The following is an 18,820-nucleotide window of genomic DNA, read 5'->3' on the forward strand; positions in this document are numbered from 1 at the left end:
GCTGCACGTGGGGTTGGAATCCGGCAGGAGGGGTATCCCTGCCGGATGGTACCGTCCAAGGAGGGACGAGGTACACGTGCAGCTGCATGACGTCACGGGCAGGTGCAAAGTGCGCGAGCTGTGAGTTGTCGCGCTGGTGCTGCGCTGGTGGAAAAAAAAATAAAAAAAGCAAGCCTCACTTTCGGGTGCACAGGATTCCCGGGCAAGGGGTGGATGATCCCCTTGGCCTGGGCACAGGATGAAAACTAGTTAGGGGGAAGGGTTAGCTTAGTTAGACCGACTTCATGGGGCAGGGGTAAGTCCTCATGGAGTCCGTGGAATGGATTAGTTAGAGGGATTGTAGCCAGATTTAGGTGGGGAAATAAAATGATTTATTTGGAGACATGGACAGACTTATGAATGTGTAGAGGGGACGTAGTTTAGCTACGTAGTGTTAAAAGGAACGTGCTATAGTATAAGGGACGACGAGGGAGCACGAGTTAGTTAGGGGAGGTAGTTAGAAGGATGGCAGAGTTCAGCGGTGTGTGTATTGAAGAGTTGTGAGGCGAGTACATGATGAGTGAGTGAGGCCAGCGGGTCTGTGTGAATGGAGCGAATGGGGAATGCATGGTGCGATGAGTGATTGGGGGGAGGAGTGACTCCCGCCCAAGGGACCCCGGGGTCAGAGTAAAGTGAGTTAGCTGGGTTAGTCAAATTGAAAAATGGAGGTCGTTTTGTTGTTGGTGGGAGTGTAGGCTCGAAACCCATTTGGAGGGGTGCAGGAGCCCTGTTGACGGGCTTGGGAGCGTGGCTGCGAAAGGTGAGTATCGCTGAGTGGGTACCCCGGGCACCAGGCTAGTCGGCCGCGGTAGGCCAAGGGCCCATGGGGGGCCGGGATAGCGTAGTGGGCACGGGTGCGCCTGCTTGGTGCGGGGGCCCGGGGCGCCATTAGCCGCGTGGGCAGTGTTGTGGGCACGGGTGACCCTCGGAAAGGGGCCCGGGAGGCCGGCCTGCCACGTGTGCGTTTCAGGGGAGGTGCCATGGGGGGCACTCCCCAGTGTTAGGGAGCTGGTAGGCTCGGAGGCAGTGTAGTGCCCGGGGGTGCCATAGCGGGAGATTCGGCAGAGGGTCGTGCCTGCCAAAGGGAGCCGCGTGTCCCAGCCAGGAGACCGTGTGAGGGCACGGAGAGAAAATTGGGGGGCGAGGCCCGAAATTGTGAGGACACCAACACAGGCGACGGGAATCTGGGTTGTTAGAACCAATAGTTTAAGCGAGAGGCGCTTGTTGAAAGCCCCGGGGTAGTTTAACAGTTAAATGGTTAGGGTAGATTAGGAGATGTACCCCTCCGCACCATCCATCCCCTCGCTGTCGTTTTGGGCCGCTGGACCCACTTGGTGTTAAGATCGCCGAACTCTGGGGAGGCCATTCTGAGGCTTCGTTGGGCCTCGACACAGGACGTTAGCTCTCCCTTATTCCCCTCCGGGAAGGGAACGTAGGGGTTGGGAGTAGGCTAGGTGACAGAATAGGTTAGCCGAACAAGGACGATAAAGGGGGTTAGGGGACGATTTATAGTGGGGGAGTAAAAATAAAAACAACAAAAAAATAAGTTGGGGCTAAATTGGGGTTTGACAAATTAAGGGAGTGGGTATGTACAGTGACAGGCAAAGGCGATAGGTGGGAGGGAGACAGGTAGGTAGGTCCGAGCCCGCCTTCCAAGTGGCCAGCACCACCGCACTCCCTCCACCAACTTCCACTGACGGCAAAAGCTGGCCAGCTTCATCTGCTGGCTGTGTGCTGCAAGGCCTGCGCCGGCCGGATCATCTGCAGCTGTGGTACTTCAAGGCCTGTGCCGGCCAGTTCATCTGCGGGCTGTGTTTGCTTGCAGCGGCCTTCTTCTGCGGGCTGCGTTTGCCTGCTGCCTTTGCCATGCCATGCCCACTGCCCACGTTCACCAGCCCGTTCAATTTTTGCTTTGCCCCCCCCCTGTTCATTGCCATGTGCGCCAGGATCGTAAAAGCAACAGTTTGCAAGCTGCGAGAACTGCCCCGTTGGCAGCTACAACACGGGCCTGCTGTGGCGGCCCGTGCACCGTGTTTGTGTCCATGCATCCATTCGTTGTGCTCATTGCGTGTGCCACTTGAGCTGGCACGGAGACTGCGTTTGTGCAGCCCATGCACCGTTGTGGTTCACTGCATTCAGTTCAAACCGTTCATGCATCCATTCGTTGTGCTCATTGCGTGTGCCACTTGAGCTGGCACGGAGACTGCGTTGTGCAGCCCAAGCACCGTTGTGGTTCACCGAGTTCAGTTCAAAAGGGAAGGCCTTGGACTGCGTGTGAGCAGCCAGCCACGTTCCCTGTCACCTGCATTGTTTGAGCCAGAGACTGCATGCGGGCAGCCTGGCTCCCTGCTAACTGCTTTTCTTTTGCAGAGTTCAATGATCCTGGGCCATGGTTTAGAGTAAAATTTGTAAGTTAAGGTTAAGATGTACTGTAAATATGAGTGCACCCCCGGCATGTCTGTCTTAGCGCCGGCAATTTTATTTAAGTCGTCCGTGTGAGTGAGTTTGTTTAGATAGTTACGCAGCCCTCAGGTTATTTATTTTGGGGACACGAATACCATGAATGTCGCACTCAGGGATCCGTAGGTAAAATGTACTAGGGGAAAACTACACATGATGGCACACGAAAATTTGACGACTCGGGACGAGTCTGTAAAAAGGGAAGGGGGTAGTGTTGTGGTTACCAGATTCGCAAACCACCATTCAGGTCCCTTAGGTGAGGTATCTCGGTAAGTGCATGTGTAGTTAGGCCCAAACCCGTTGTCTAGTGGGAATACATGTCATTTATACGTGCTGCGACTCTTCAGGATAGCCGTTTTTCTTTTACTATCTTTATTTTGGACCAACCGCCATGATCACAACCACAACATCAACCACCGACCACAACCACCGCTTCACCACAACGCGCGTCGAACAGCGTGTACAAAATCACGGATTTTCTGCTTCAAAAACGGATCAAAAACGACACACGCCCACTTTTTTGCCGTCCAATCGGTGAGCGAGGGGCGATTTGGCCCCACCTCCAGAACGATCGATATATGCAAATTTGTGGATCAAAAAGCCTTCACGCCCACTTTTTCTCGGGCCAATGGGGAGCGAGGTGAAAGGTCAAAGGGAGGGGGTTAAAGGCGAAGTTACGGGGGGATAAAAGGACGGTGTTCGTCAGTCAGAGAGAGTCGGAGTCAGCAAAAAGGGAACGAAGAGTCAGAAGAGAGTCGCAAACGAGAACGAGGGCAGAGTCGCAAACGAGAACGAAAGAAGTCTGGAGCCCGAAGCCTGCAGTGGCTGGAGAAGCTGAAGAGAGTCGGACGAGGGGGTGCTCGCGTCGGTGCCAGGAGCTGCACGCCCGAGGGAGGCCGGCAGCGCGACCTGGCCGAGGTGGAGACGCACACCAGGGATAATAAAGATCCTCTATACCCCGAGCATCAGCAACCCCCTCCTGTTTCCCCCCGCGCTGAGATAGTGCGACCAAGGGGGCCCCGTTCCCACCCCCCTGCCAGGCACTGTCCACGAGGCCCGCGGAGAGAAGCGCCATCGCCGCTCCGCGTCTCATCACCAGACGGGTAGGCCCGACCCGGTCTCGGCCTCAGGCCTGCCCCATTCTTGGGGGATTTCTTTTCCTTGGTTTTGGGTATGTGTTGTCGGCGCCGTCTGTGAAGTAGAATTGTAGAAGTGTTGCCGTGTGCTCGGTAGTCGGTATTAGCTCTGCACTGTGTTTTCACTTTTATGTTTGCTTTTTGTGTAAATGGAATTGTGTTTTCTTTTTTGTGTGCATTTGGTGGAATTGTATTTGTGTGCTTCCCGTGTGCCGCGAATAAATGTGCTTTATTGTTGAACTGTTCTCCCGCTTCGCTTCGTCTTTTCCTCCATTGAATCCCCATCTTGCTTCACGTAAAGGGTTGGTAGTGGGCTGAATACGCCCGATAATTAATCGAACCGTCGAGGTCGACGATAACACCGCTCGGTTATTCTGATAGTACGGAACGGGTCGCTTAAGTGGCCCGTGTCCGAAGTCGACCTGCGGCGAGGTGCGATCGCCCGGTCTACCCTCCGTGTGGGTACTTAGGTAGGTCGAATTTGGCGAGCAACCCTATCCCACGCGGGGGCCGATTGGCACGATCGTGGTTAGGCCGAAAGGTCCACCCGTGACTAGTTCCCGGCGTTAGTCCGAGAGGGTCACGACGGGATTGTCCGTCCGGTGGGCGACGTGCCGCGATTCGAGTTACGTGGCCGTTCGCACGCCGGCGGACGCGAATCCGCAACAATATATTGTTGCGGTCTTCGCGCCCGCCGGCGTGCGACGGCCACGTAACTCGAATCGCGGCACGTCGCCCACCGGACGGACAATCCCGTCGTGACCCTCTCGGACTAACGCCGGGAACTAGTCACGGGTGGACCTTTCGGCCTAACCACGATCGTGCCAATCGGCCCCCGCGTGGGATAGGGTTGCTCGCCAAATTCGACCTACCTAAGTACCCACACGGAGGGTAGACCGGGCGATCGCACCTCGCCGCAGGTCGACTTCGGACACGGGCCACTTTAAGCGACCCGTTCCGTACTATCGGGATAACCGAGCGGTGTTATCGTCGGCCTCGACGGTTCGATTAATTATCGGGCGTTTTAGCCCACGACCAACCCTTTACGTGAAGTAAGATAGAGATTCAATAAAGGAAAAGACGAAGCGAAACGGGAAAACAGTTAAACATGAAGCACATTTATTTCGCGATGAACGGAAAGCACACATATACAATTACACCAAAAGCAAATGTAAAAGAAGAAGAAACACAATAATACACAAAAAGCAAATGCAACAATGCAGATCTAACCGACTACCGAGCACACGGCAACACTAATACAGTTTTACTTCACAGACGGCGCCGACAACACATACACTCAAAGCAAAAGAAAAGGACCACCCTCAAGGATGAGGGGGGTAGGCGGGCCTGGGGCCGAGACCGCGTCGGGCCTACCCGTCTGATGATGAGCCGCAAGATGGCGGTGGCGCCCCGACTCCGCGGGCCTCGCGGACAGTGTCTGGTAGGGGGTGGGAACGGGGCCCCCTTCTCGCACTATCTCAGCGCGGGGGGAAACAGGAGGGGGTTGTTGATGCTCGGGGGAAGGAGGATATCTCCCTGTCTCGGGTCCCGCAACGAGCGTCTCCACCACGACCTCGTTCGCGCCGCCGGCCTCTCCCTCCGCAGCTCCCCGACTCCGACATGAGCACCCCCTCGACCGCCTTCGCCGCCGCCACCTCTCCACAGCTCCGTCCAACCGCCTTCTCCGACTCCTCTCTTGACTCGTCCCAACTCTTCACTGACTCCGAACTCTTAACTGCCTCCGAACTCTTCACTGCCTCCGAACTCTTCACTGCTTTGACTGACGAACGCAGCCCCTTATATGCCCCGTGGCCTCGCTCCTTCACCTTCGACCGGTTTACCTCCGACCCTTCACCTCTAACTGGCTCCCCATTGGACCGAGGAAAAGTGGGCGTGAATGCTTTTTGATCCATGAATTTGCATATAGCGATATTACTCCAACGCACCTGGAGGCGGGGCCAAATCGCCCCACGCACGCCGATAGGACGGAACAGAAGTGGGCGTGAGTCGTTTTTGATCCGTTTTCTTCGGAAAGACTGTGCCTCTGCACCCGCTGCTCGGTGCTCGCCCTGCACGAGTCCAGTATCGGTGCCCACAAGCGGCGTGGGAATGACGGTGATGCGATGGTTGCGAGGGCGAGTTGTGACGGTAAAGGTCGTGGCTGTTGTGTGAAGCGGCGTTGCGGTTGGTGGTTGTTGTGTGATGGCTGTTGAGACGTGGTTGGTGGTGGTAGTAATGGCGGCTGGTCCAAAATAAAGATAGTAAAAGAAAAACGGCTATCTATAAGGGTCGCAGCCCGAATGAATGACATTTATTCCCTCGAAACAACGGGTTTGGGCCTAACTACACATATACTTACAGAGATATCTCACCTAAGGGACCTGAATGGTGGTTTGCGAATTTAGTCAACCACAACAATATATATATATAAATATATAGTTGCGAATTCGCGCCCGCCGGCGTGGGATCGGCCGCTCGACTCGAATGGCGGCCGCCTCGCCCACCGGAACAGACAATTCTGTCGTGACCTTCTCGGACCAATGCCGGGAGCTAGTCACAGGTGGGGGTTTAACCTCACCACGATTGTGCCAATTGCCCACTCGCGCAGGATAGGGTCGCTCGCCAAATTCGATCTACCTAAGTACCTGCGCGAATGGTCGACCGGGCGATCGCACCTCGCCGCAGGTCGACTCCGGACACGGCCGCTTGGGCGGCCCGTTCCGTGCTATCGGGATAACTGAGCGGTGTTATCGCCGACCTGGACGGTTCAGATTAATTACCGGGCATATTAAGCCCACTACGAACCCTTTACGTGAAGCAGGATGGAGGGTCAATAAAGAAAAGACGAAGCGAAACGGGAAAACAGTTCACACAATGCACATTTATTACGCGACACACGGAAAGCACACATATACAGCCAAACCGTGAAAATGCACATATAGCAGTTAAAACAAAAGAAACAATGACGCAGAGTTACGACCAAATACGCGCACACACGGCAACACTCATACAGTTCTACTTTACAGACGGCGCCAACACACATTTACTCAAAAGCAAAGGAAAGAAGCCACCCTCAGAGACAAGGGGGCAGACCAGACGGGCCTGTAGGCCAATATGCACGCGTGACCTGAAGGAGTGGTCAGGTCCGCGAGACCAGGGGATCCTACCCGCGTTCTCGTGACGCGTTGGCGGACGAGCCGCAGATGTGGCCGCGTGGCTGTGCCCGACTCCGTGCTCCTTGGTGGGTTTCGTTGGCACGACGTTTGGAGTGGGGTGGGAACGAGGCCCCCTTTTTGCACTATCTCAGCTTGGGGGAAAGGGGGAATTGTTGATGCCCTGGGGGAGGAGAATGGCTGGCGAGCTTGGGTCCCGCGACGAGCGATCTCACACCGTGACCTCGTCGCCGACCGCCGTCCTTCTCGCCTCCGACCCGAGCTCCTTTGCCTCTTCCCGCAACTCTCCTCAGCCGACTGCAGAACCCAACTCGCTGCCACACCGATGACTCGACTCACTCTGCCCTGCCGACACACACTACCTACTGCCACACTCTGCCACTGCCACACTCTGCTACTGCCACACTCTGCTACTGCCACACTCTTCCACGATTCGCCTTGCGCTAGCCGTTTTATAGGCCGGCATGAGAAAACAATATGCAAATATCCGGATCAGGATGACCTCGGGGGCGGAGCCACGCTCGCCAATTGGATGGAGGAAAAGTGGGCGTGAACCTCCCCTGATCCTAGAATTTGCATATATGGATTTCACACAGACGCGCCTGGAGGTGGGGCCAATCCGCTCCGCGCTTGCTAAATGGACGGAGGAAAGTGGGCGTGTAGCGTTTGTGATCCGAGTTTTCCTCGGAAAGGCCGCTATTTGCACTCGCAACTCGGTGCGTACCGCTGAATGAGCCCAAGACAGCCCGACGCTCAGTGTTCACAGGTGGTGCGGGAATGGCCGTAGAAGGAGAGAGGTGAGGGTGGTGGAGGGTTTATCGGTGGTGGTTTGATGGTTATGGTGCCGTTTGGGAATGACGGTGATGCGATGTTTGCGGGATTGAGTTGTGAAGGTAAAGGTCATGGCTGTTGGCGTTGTTGTTGTTGTCTGAGGGTTGGAGTGTGGTTATAGTTGGTGACGATGGCTGGCGTGGTGGTTAAGGTGGTTGTTGTGTGATGGCGGTTGAGACGTGGTTGGTTCAAAATAAAGATAGAACAGAAAAACGGCTATCTCAAAGCGTCGCAGCCCGAATGAATGACATTTATTCCCTATAAACAACGGGTTTGGGGCTAATTACACATGTACTTTGAGTTATCTCACCTTCGGGCCCTGAATGGTGGTTTGCGAATTTCCACAGCCGTAACAATATATATTTTTTTGTATACATTTTCGATGCTCGAATGAGAGCTAACACACAACGCACAGCAAGGAGGGCATGAGACAATAGGGGAGGGAGAGGGAAGGACAAAACAGTGGGGAACAGAGACATCAGGAGATCTGTGGAAGGGAGAGGGATCAGGCAGGGAACATGGGGAATACAAGATGGACATTACAGGGACTTTCAGGAAGGAAAGCAGGGAATTTGAAGGAGCTGGGCTTGGGTGGATTATCGGGGGTAGAAAAGATCGAGGATTTGGATGGGGGATGATAAGAGGTGATGGTGAACAGCTGTTTTGAAGGCCTGGAGGGAAGAATGGGATTGAATAGAGTGAGGGAGTTTATTCCAAAGGCGGGAAAAAAGAGGCATGGAAGGGTGAAGGTGAGCAGTGATTCGTGATTTTGGTAATTTTACCAGAAGGGGGTTGTTGGTGGACCTTGAGCACCCTGCGGAAATGTGGTGGGGACAAATCGCAGAGAGAGCAGGAGGGGTGAGGCTGGAGAGGAGACAGTGGAAGACAGAAAGACCACTGACCAGCCTGCGGTGAGATAGTGAGAGGCCTAAAGACTCAGCCTCATTGCAGGAGATGCCAATGATCCGAAATGCCTTGGTTTCCACAGTGTGAAGCCGAGAAAGGTGGGAAGCAAGAGCACCAGCCCAGAGGGGAGAGCAGTACTCCATCAGGCTGCGGACGAAAGCTTTGTGAGTGGTCAGGAGCTCAGGTGGGCCGAGGAAAGACTTTGCACGACGGAGCATTCCCAGTCGGCGACTGGCTTTGGAGGCGAGGTTTGAAATGTGGCTTTCCCAGGAAAGGTCATGGCAGATAGTGAGATCCAGAAGCTTGAAAGAGAGGACTTCTTCCAGAGGATTGTTGAGAAAGTGGATGGGGGGGTTTTCGGAATGGTCCTTTCGGAGAGACATAGTGAGAGTGTGAGATTTGTCCGGATTGAAAGACATGTTCCACGTGTTGGACCAGTTTGTGATTTTATCCAGATCTGCAGTGAGCGAAGAAGCTGCTGCTTGCCGGTGTGAGGGATGACTGATGGTACGGCAGAGGGTGGAGTCATCAGCAAAGAGATATAGAGCATTTTCCAGAGTCAGAGAGATCATTGATGAAAACCAGAATTGGAATAGGGCCCAGAACGCTACCTTGAGGAACTCCAGCCTGGACAGGAAGAGGGATGAAAGAACTCCATTTAGGGCCACACGTTGACTGCGGCAGGAAAGGAAGTCTGTGAGCCATGAGTGGAGATGGCCTTGGATACCATAGGAAGAGAGTTTGATGAGCAGGGCAGGGTGCCAGACCGTGTCAAAAGTACGTGATATGTCCAGGGATACGGCTTGGATTTCATGTCTGGCATTGAGGACCTCCATCCATTGTTGGGAGAGCAGAAGCAACATACCCAGGGCAGAGTGACCTGGTCTGAAACCAAATTGATGATCGGAAATCAAGCCATTGGAGAAGAGGAAGGATTTAAAGTCTGAAGCGATTATTGGATTTCACAACCTTGCTGATGATTGGGAGAATACTGATTGGTCTGTAGTTGCAGGGATCTGTTTTTGCACCTTTTTATGCAGGGCAGTAATGTTTGCTGATTTCCAAGCAGATGGCAGATGACCTTGAGAAAATGAGAGGGTGAATAGAACAGAGAGAGAGAGAGTGAGCACGAGCAGAAGAGCAGGTGTTTAGGACACGTGGGCTGATGCCGTCTGGACCTGTTGCAGAATCTGAGTCGAGGTTTGACAGCAAGCTCTCCACCTTGTCACGAGAAAAGGACACAGAGTCCAGGGACAGTTGGGTGTGACTGGGTAAGGTGGGTAGAGAAAGTGATGGGTTTTGGACACAAGATTTAGCTGCAAACACCGAGTTTCGGCATTCAGCCTTTTCACGTGCGGTATCAGCAGTGCGGCCATTTGAGGTAAGGGAGGGGATGGAGGGGGAACATACACCAGAAACAGATTTGATTAGATGCCACCAGGATTTTGAGGAGGGAGAGAAGTTTGAAAGTTCAGACATGAGCTTAGAAAGATGATGTTTTCTGGCTCTCCTGAGGGTAGATACGCACTTGTTCCGAGCTTTATGGAAGGAACTGAGATTACCCTCAGTTGGGTTTGCTTTCCATGAGGCAAAGGCAAGTTGTTTCAGGACAACTGCCTCGCCACAAGCTTCAGTGAATCAAGGGCGTGAGGAAGGGTAGGACAACTGAAGACGAGAGGGGATAAATCTGTGCATGAGAGAGAGCAAGTTTCTTTGAAATAATTCCCAGAATGAGTTGATGTTGGAGAAAGCAGCGATAGGAGACCTGTCTATAAGTTTGATGGCTGCCTGGAGACCCTGCCAGTCGGCTTGAGTGAAATGCCAGACTCGACGGTGGTGAGGTGGTTCTCTGATAATAGCCAGAGAGATGTCCACTTTGACAAGGACGTGGTCAGAAGAACCGATTGGAGCGGAAGAAGAACAGCAGATATTGTCAGGGAAATTTGTCAAAATCAGATCCAGAAGAGATGGAGTAGCATTGGTTGAGGTCGGGAAGTTGACCGATTCAGTCAGTCCTAATGATTCGCAGAAAGCTTTTGCTGAAGTACCATGACAGGTGAGAGAGGTACCCACACCTAGGCAACTGGCATGATGACAATTGAAGTCACCACTTATGAGGAAGAGAGAGTTTGGATGAGAAGATAGAAGTTGGTCCATGTTTTCGGATAGTGAGGTGTACATGGAGTCATCACTGTTCGGTGGACGGTACAGTACGCATATAAACATGAGGTGGGAGTGGAGGGGAAGCCATCGCCAGAGGTATTCCTGGGGGTGTGGGGGAGTGAGGGCAGTGCATGGAGATTGAGGAATAGAGTCTTTGATGAAGAGAGCAACTGCTCCACCAGGACGAGGCTCAGATCTGTCATACCGGAGGAGGGAGTAACCAGTGAGAGATACTTGGGTGTCAGAGACGTCTTCGGGGAGGTAAGTTTCTGCAAGGCAGATTATGTCTGGTTTGTCAGTGGCAACCTGTATGGAAAAATCTGAAAGGTTTGAGCGAAGGCCCCGGATATTTGAGGTCCACACTGTTAATGAAGAAGGAGGGGAGGAGGCTTTGGGTGCAGGGGGTGGGAGGGGAGGGGGAGGGTAGGACGAGGGGGGGAGGTAAGGAGGGTTGTTGAAAGAGTGTGGGGGGTTGCAGAAAAGCGAGGGGAGGGGGCCGGATGAGGAGGAGAAAAGGTTCTGCGGTGCTGGGGGAGAGGGGGACAAGAGAGGGGGAAGAAGGCAGTTGACGATTTGAGGAGGTGGAGTGAAGAGATGGAGGTGAGAGGGCAGTGGAAAGAGGCAGCTTTGTGGATGAGAGGGGGATAATTTGAAAAATATTGTTACGTCTGAGGGGGGGGGGGTATGCATTCAAAGGGTAATTAGGATGTTTAATTTGGTATGCCATGCTGTTCGAGTTGTACCAGGATCTCGATGTAATAAGTAGCAATTCAGTGGTGATAAGTTGTCTAGTAAATGTCCATTTCTTCAAGGGGGAAATGATAATTGTCACGTAATTAGATAGGGAGACGGGTTAGGGTAAGTGTGTCTGCATAAACCCTTTAAGTATTCCCTGGAGGCTTGCCGTGACGTAACAGGACAGTGCTGCGGATGGCTCCGCCCCGTGATCATATTGGCGGAAGACGACGGTGGAGGGCCAATAAAACGGCTCGATTGGAAGTGACGAGGATTCGAGGATAAAAAGGTTCTGTTCGGAAAAGAAGAGGAAGAAGATTGAAAAAAGAGAAAGCGTCTGGTCGAGGCTGTTGGTCTCGGAGCGTGCTCTCTTATTGCGCTGGTTCGTTGCTCGATTTGTCGTGTCTCGTGGCCTTGCTGTGCCTCGTGCCTCACCTCGGTTGGCTATGGGGTTCTGCTGGCTCGGAGTACGGGGCCGAACGGCGGGCGGACCTGCCTCCCTCTCCTGCTCGCATCTTGGCGCCAGAACTGGTTCCCTGGCGGCTGTGAGCGGACTTGGGCCGACACCAGGAGGTCGACAGCACCACGGTCTCTCCTGCCCCTGACGAGCGCAACGCCAGCTCGTCCGGCGCCAATCCAGGGACTGTTGCGTCTACACCACAGGCCAGCCTGACCACCAGGACCAGCTACGTTTTGTGTGTGTGTGTGTGTGTGTGTGTATGTATGTGTGTGTGTGTGTACCTGGCGCCTTAGAGGGTTTGAGATTTGTATATCCATTGGAATTGTTTGTGTTTTCCCCACGCCCGAACTCACACCACCATCCGTCGAATCGCCCCGGATCCCTCCTCTTGCCGAGTCTTATTATTATTTCTGTTAGAGAAATAAACATGATTAACTCAGTGAAAAGCGACTCGTGCCACCTTCCTCGTCCCGTTTGCTGTGGGGCGATTAAAACCGCCATCTTTGGGTTATAAAAAATAAACCGCCTCCATCGTTTCGGCTCATTCTATGTTGGCGGGACTGTTCAAGTCCCGTGGACGTCACAATATAGTACCTACGGAAGTGATGTACACAAGGATTCGTAGCTATGATGAACAGGCATTCGATAATATGAGTGAGGAAAGTGAAAAAAAACTTTATCATGAAGTAATCATTGCGGCCTGTTCCTAGTCAAGGCATGGTTGAGCAGGCCAAAAAACATGGCGGCTTCAGACCCCAGCAAAGTTACCCAGGAAACGCCTTAAGACCCCAAAGAGCGAGGTGGCCGAGGATCGCCTGATGAAGGATATAATTAAATAAGGCCGTTAATTATCTTTAAAAGGAGTTAAGTGTTTTTTGTTTGAAAAACCATGAAATCTAATGGTCGTACCACATATTTTATGCTTGAAAAACCATGATAATGGCTCGGGGTGGCCGGCAGTTGCAGGTTCGGGGCGGCCGACAGTGGCCAACATGTTCTCAGAAAGCTGTTAAATTTGATTGCTGCAGAGCTTTCTTTGTTTGCTTCTTTGTTTTTGGTGATTGTTATCTTGCAGAAAAGGGTGCAACCGTGTCCTCACCGTATACAAGAGAAAAATTTCAAAGGAAGCTGCTTCTGAGAAAATGTTTTTGTTTCTGGAGCCCCATGTCTGCAACGGAATGTATGCTTTCATCAGCCATTATCCTGTCACCGGCAAAGAGCTTGCTGATGCTGAACTGGATACTCCTGAAGAGCCTTTTGCTTCACCTGTTCGAAATGCGGGCAAGTGTCGCAGTCACCTGGACGAGCCACCCTCAACAGAAACAAGTTTTTAAAAAACACGGCAATGCACTTTATTTGAATTTCTTTTCAAGTCGTGTCGATGTTGTTGATATTTATCAACTCTTGTTTGTTGAAAAGCAACCGTGCTGCATATTGTGACTCCCAGAGATTTGATCATCTTTTGTCCTCTTTCAGGCTCCCTGCGATATTCTGTGACTAAGAGGACTGGACGAGTGAACAGTGGTGTGGCCCAAGTTCCACCAGCAAGGAAGCCCTCGGAGCTTGATTCCTTCCGTCGGTCTCTTCCCATCGTCAAGTACAAACAGATTATTCTTGGTGCAGTGGACCAGAACCGTGTCACGCTCGTCAGCGGGGAAACAGGTTGTGGAAAAACCACACAGGTGTGTCAACATTTTCCTCCCAAACTTTCGTGGGAATATGTCCACATTGTTTTGATTTTTTAATTCCCTTTTCCTTTTATTTATCTTCCCATCATTTTCTTTCTCATGCCTCACGGTGACCTATCCTTTCAAGTTGAATTGATCCCTAAATTTCGCAGATTCCACAGTTCCTGCTGGATGAAAGCCATTCGGAAGGAAAGCCCTGCCGCATATTGTGTGCACAACCACGTCAACTCACAGTCGTCACCACGGCAGAGCGCATTGCTGCCGAACGTGGGGAGCATGTGGGAGAGACTGTTGGCTACCACATTCGATTGGAGAATCGGTGCGTTCGATGGAATGACAAGCATGATCACCTTTGCGATGCACCTCATTCATTCTGGTGGGGGGGGGGTGTGGGCGAATGTGGCATTGTTGCATAACATCTCGTTAAAATTATCTTGTCTATCTTCGGTTGATCTTCGGTTATTCGCTCACGTCTGCTCTCCATTTGATTAAAAAGTAAATGTAAAGCGTAAAGTGAAATAATTTTTGAATCTGCAGCATAAAATGAACAATTTTAAACGTTATTTTTTTTTTTTTTGTATACCTTGGTCGAGGCTCGTATGAGAGCTAACACACAACTCACAGCAAGGAGGCATGAGACAAGAGGGGCGGGAGTGGAAGGGACAAAACAGTGGGGAACAGACACATTAGGTGAACTGTGGAAGGGAGAGGGATGGGGATGGGACGGGGAACATGGCGAAGAGAAGATGGACATTTCAGGGACTTTCAGGAAGGAAAGCAGGAGAATTTTTGGATAGGAGAACGTTGGATTTTAAAATGACAAAGTGGGGGCAATGGAAAAGAAAATCATCTCAAAAGAACAGTCGACTGCAAATTGTGCTATGTATGTATACATGTGCACGTATATGTATGTACACATGATCATGTGCTCATTTTAAAGAAGAAGAAGAAGAAGAAACTTCTTGATCTCAGATCCCACCACCAGTGCAGTTGTGCAATACCGGAGGATACTTACTTGGTGGTAACCATACCCTCGGACTCATGGAAGATGTCAGATCGGTGTTGAAACGAGGACTGTCCTTCGTCTCCACTTCTGAAAGGATGGACAAATTCGAATTCCTGGAAGATTTTGAAGAAAATTTTGTCAAGCAGGTCAAGCAATCAAGGTCAAGCAAGCAGGTCAAGGTCAAAAAAGCAAACCCAGGACCCTTTTTCAGTGCTGAAACCAGGCCATTCTTCCTGGACACCTCCAGAAGGCAAGCACCCTGCTGTTGATCTTTTCATTTGTAAATATAGAAGAGATTTTCACAACATACTTAAATCTGATATCCGTGTTGAACACAACATCTCTGAATGGGAACTTGCCATCATTAGAGCTCTTCAGAACAACAAGGTGTGCGTGATAAAACCTGCTCGTAAAGGTGGTGCGGTTGTATGGAGACGTGATCTGTATGAACAGGAAGCAATGTGCCTGCTTTCAGATGGGGATTCTTATACACCTGTTGAATTGGATCCTACTTTGGAGCAACAACATTATTTCCAATGCAGTGAAAGATTTCATCAAAAAGGTGGTTATTTGCTCTTCAATGTTGTGAATCCCATCCAGGACAATCCCCAGTGTGCAAACTTTTATATACTCTCCAATGTTCATAAACTTGATACACGAGGTCGTCCTATTGTACCTACTTGGAAATGCCCCACTGAACTTATCAGCGAGTGTCTCGATGGAATTCTGGTGCCATTGTTCACTTCGTTACCCATCTATGTGAAGGGTACCTGCCATGCAATTCATCTTTTCAATACTTTTCGTTTCCAGGAAGGAGGAAATAGTCATTTCCTTTTCACCATGAACATTTGTTCTTTCTGGCAGGCTTTACACCAAAGAGGTCAACGATTGACCGTATCCTTGCACTTCGTGTCCTCACCGAACGCAGACGAGAGTTTTGGCAGGGGCTGCTTGCAGCTTCTGTTGATCTATGTAAAGCGTTGGATTCAGTGAATCGGGATGCCCTCTGGAGGATTGTTGGTCTTCGTGGGGTGCCACCAAAGTTGATCGGTCTGATGTCTGAACTGTGCTCTGGTACTGAGAGTGCTGTGAGGTGTGGTTCCATCTCCGACTTATTTCCAGTTGTTACGGAGTTTGTCAGGGGTGTGCGTTGGCTCCCACACTTTTCAACACTTGCATGGACTGGGGAAGATTTTGGAGAGATCAAGATGCGGCTCATCGCTTGGGAATGTCAAGATCTCTGACCTTGATTTCGCAGATGATGCAGTCATCCTTGCGGAAACACTGGATGTCCTTGTGGGGGCCCATGAGGCACTGAATTAGGAATCGGAGCCGCTGGGACGATGGGTTTACAGGGTCAAAACTAAGATCCAGGCTTTCAATGGCATCATGGATGTTGCCATCTTGTCTGTGCCCGTTTGTGGCGAGGATGTTGAGGTCATGGAGAGAGTCACTTACCTTGGCAGTGATATTCATGTCTCCACATGTTGTGAGTCGGAAGTCCGTGGACATCTGGGTCGGGCCCGGAGAGTCATGGATTCACTGGACCATGGGGTGTGGGTCGATACCTATGCAAGAGGACGAAAGTCCGAGTCTTCAAGCCCTTGGTGCTTCCAGTCTTTCTCCACGGATGTGAGACTTGGACTCTGACTAAGGATCTGAGATGAAGACTAAACTCCTTCAGTGCCAGGGCTCTTTGGAGAATCCTTGGCGATCGCTGGTTGGACTTTGTGTCCCACGAGCGGTTGCTGAGAGAGACTCAAATGAGATTTGTTACCTGTATAGTCTGTGAGCGTCGGCTGCGGCTGTATGGACACGTGGCTCATTTTCTTGATGCTGATCCTGCTCACCAGATTCTCTCAGGGAGGGAGCCTTGTCAGTGGGGAAGGCCAAATGGACGACTACGTGCCTCGTGGTTGCAGCAGGTTGATCGGCATCTCAAGGAGATAGGGATGGGCCAGGCATCGGCCAGACGGACGCCCCTGGAGTACTGACGGAAAGTAGACACAGCGACGCGCTGCTCCGGCACGTGCTCACATACCTAACCTAACCGACTTAACCTTTTAGCAATGTATGTTGATTGTTTGCTCCCTTAATTGACTGGTTTGATGTGCAGAGTGTCACCAAAGACCATTCTCACATTCTGCACAAATGGAGTGTTGCTGCGAACTTTAATGGGTGGTGACAAAACAGTGCAAAGCATCACTCATATCATTGTGGTGAGTCATGGCTCAGGCACTTGCCTCACTTGCTTTCTTTGGCAATCCCTTTGCATGGAACCAGTTTTTATCTGGAACATTTTCAATGGAACGACAGTTCTTAATTGCGTGTCACCATCAAATGTTTGAGAGGTGAGAGGAATGGGGGGCTTTACCTTGTGATCGGGGTGACAGCATGGTGAACTGTTGAGGTTGTTTTGTTTTTTTTTTTGTCTGTCTTGAAAGCTTCTTGCCATTCCAAATATTCCAGGATGAAGTGCACGAGAGGGACAGATTTTGTGACTTGGTGCTCATCCAGTTGCGGGAGGAGTTGAACACACGTACCAACCTGCGCGTGCTGCTTATGAGTGCCTCACTGGATGCACACTTATTTCAGACTTACTTTAACGGCTGTCCCATCTTGGCATGTGAGGATCACATTTGTTTGTTTGTTTCCTTCAAACTTGTTTCTGTGTTTTTGAATGAGATAAACTAATTTTGAGATTGAGGGCCGTGTAAATAATTTGTTGACACGTGAAGAAGTAGAAACTGAAATGCTCGAGAGCTATCTCTGAAGAGCGGGAAATGTCAGCAACACAACATGAGATTAGTTGAGCTGACACCGAATGGGGATTCCATTTTGTGCCACCGCAGCCGAAGGCCAGAGGCATTATGCTTTTAGCTTGGCCGTCTGTCCGTGCGTGTGTCCTTGTCTGTGTCCATCTGTAATCGTTTCCGTCCAGACGTGCTGCAATGTTCTTGCTTCGAGAGACCGAGAGTGTGTGTGTGTGTGTGTGTGTGTGTGTGTGTGTGTGTGTGTGTGTGTGTGTGTGTGTGTGTGTGTGTGTGTGTGTGTGTGTGTGTGTGCGTGAACGTGGCTTGAAGCATGCGTACATATACCACACCGCGTGCTCGGACCATGATCTGAAACCAATCCACGCTGTAGTTTCCAGCGGACTGTGGATTCTTCACCAAATGCGGTTTGATCGCAGAGTCGCGACTTTGAATGAGCATTTTCGGTGGGTTATCACACACACACAAGCGAGTTGTACGAGATCAGTAATTTAACGACTTGATCTCAGATCATCAGTTCGGATTCAGACCCGGTCGTTCTACCTCGGATGTGCCACTTATACTCTCCCAACGATGGAAGGAAGCCCTCAATCTCAGACATGCGATCAGGGCTGTCTCTCTGGACATGTCTGTCTGGCCGCCATATTTATCTCCAAACTCTCAGATGATGGCATCCAAGGCCACCTCCTCTCATGAATCACTGACTTCCTCAACTCGCATATTCAACTTGTAACTCTTCACGGAATCCTCTCAACTCCTTTCCCTGTCAAGGCCAGAGTGCCCCAAGGCATTGTCTTAGGGCCCAGTCTTGTTCGTCATCTTAATCAATGATCTTTCTAATTCACTGGAAAATCCTGCCTCACTCTTTGCTGATGATTCCACCCTTTGCCGTGTAATTTATCATCCTTCAGACAGACAGACAGCAGCTTCTTCCTCTCTGCAAACCTTCACATAATCAGAAACCGGTGTAACAGTTGGGTTATGTCTTTCAAGCTTGCCAAATTTTACACTCTCACGAGGTCTCAGAACTCCAGACTGCTGGGTCTTACTTTCGGCCATGATCTTTCTTCGCCAAACCATCTTTCAAAGTTAGCCTCCAAAGCCAGCCGCCGACGCGACATCCTCCGTCGACCACTTCCTATCCACCTCCAAGCTTTGATCCACAGCTTGATTGGGTGCTGCTCTCCTCTCTGGGCTGGCTCCCCTGCCTCATCTTTCTCCTTTAAGATGATTGTAATCTCCCGTGATGAAACTGAGTCTGTGGGGGCCTATCACTACGCCATCGCAGACACGTCGTTGGTCTTTCTCCCACCTCCTTTCTCATCTTTCACCCTCTGCCCTTTCTGTGCTTTGTCCTCCTCTGGTTTCTGCATGGCACACATGGTCCACCATCCATCATACCCCTTCTGCTGAAACTAACAAAAGCCAGGATCACTGCTGACCTCCACTCAT

The 18,820-nt window shown here is 51.2% G+C and overlaps 1 protein-coding gene across 1 annotated transcript in view; it reads left to right on the forward strand.

Annotated features, from left to right (window-relative positions):
- Nucleotides 1-18,820, forward strand: part of LOC147007865 (3'-5' RNA helicase YTHDC2-like) — a 94,953-nt gene that overhangs the window by 18,466 nt on the left and 57,667 nt on the right. The window contains 5 exon segments of the mRNA XM_085866369.1: nucleotides 12,979-13,184; nucleotides 13,380-13,585; nucleotides 13,744-13,910; nucleotides 16,714-16,816; nucleotides 17,067-17,223. Of these exon segments, the coding sequence (XP_085722495.1) occupies nucleotides 12,979-13,184; nucleotides 13,380-13,585; nucleotides 13,744-13,910; nucleotides 16,714-16,816; nucleotides 17,067-17,223 (839 nt within the window).

This window comes from Eptatretus burgeri, chromosome 24, assembly GCF_056783735.1.
Source record: "Eptatretus burgeri isolate ZD-2024b chromosome 24, Ebu_testis_v1, whole genome shotgun sequence".
Classification (NCBI taxonomy): Eukaryota; Metazoa; Chordata; class Myxini; order Myxiniformes; family Myxinidae; genus Eptatretus; species Eptatretus burgeri.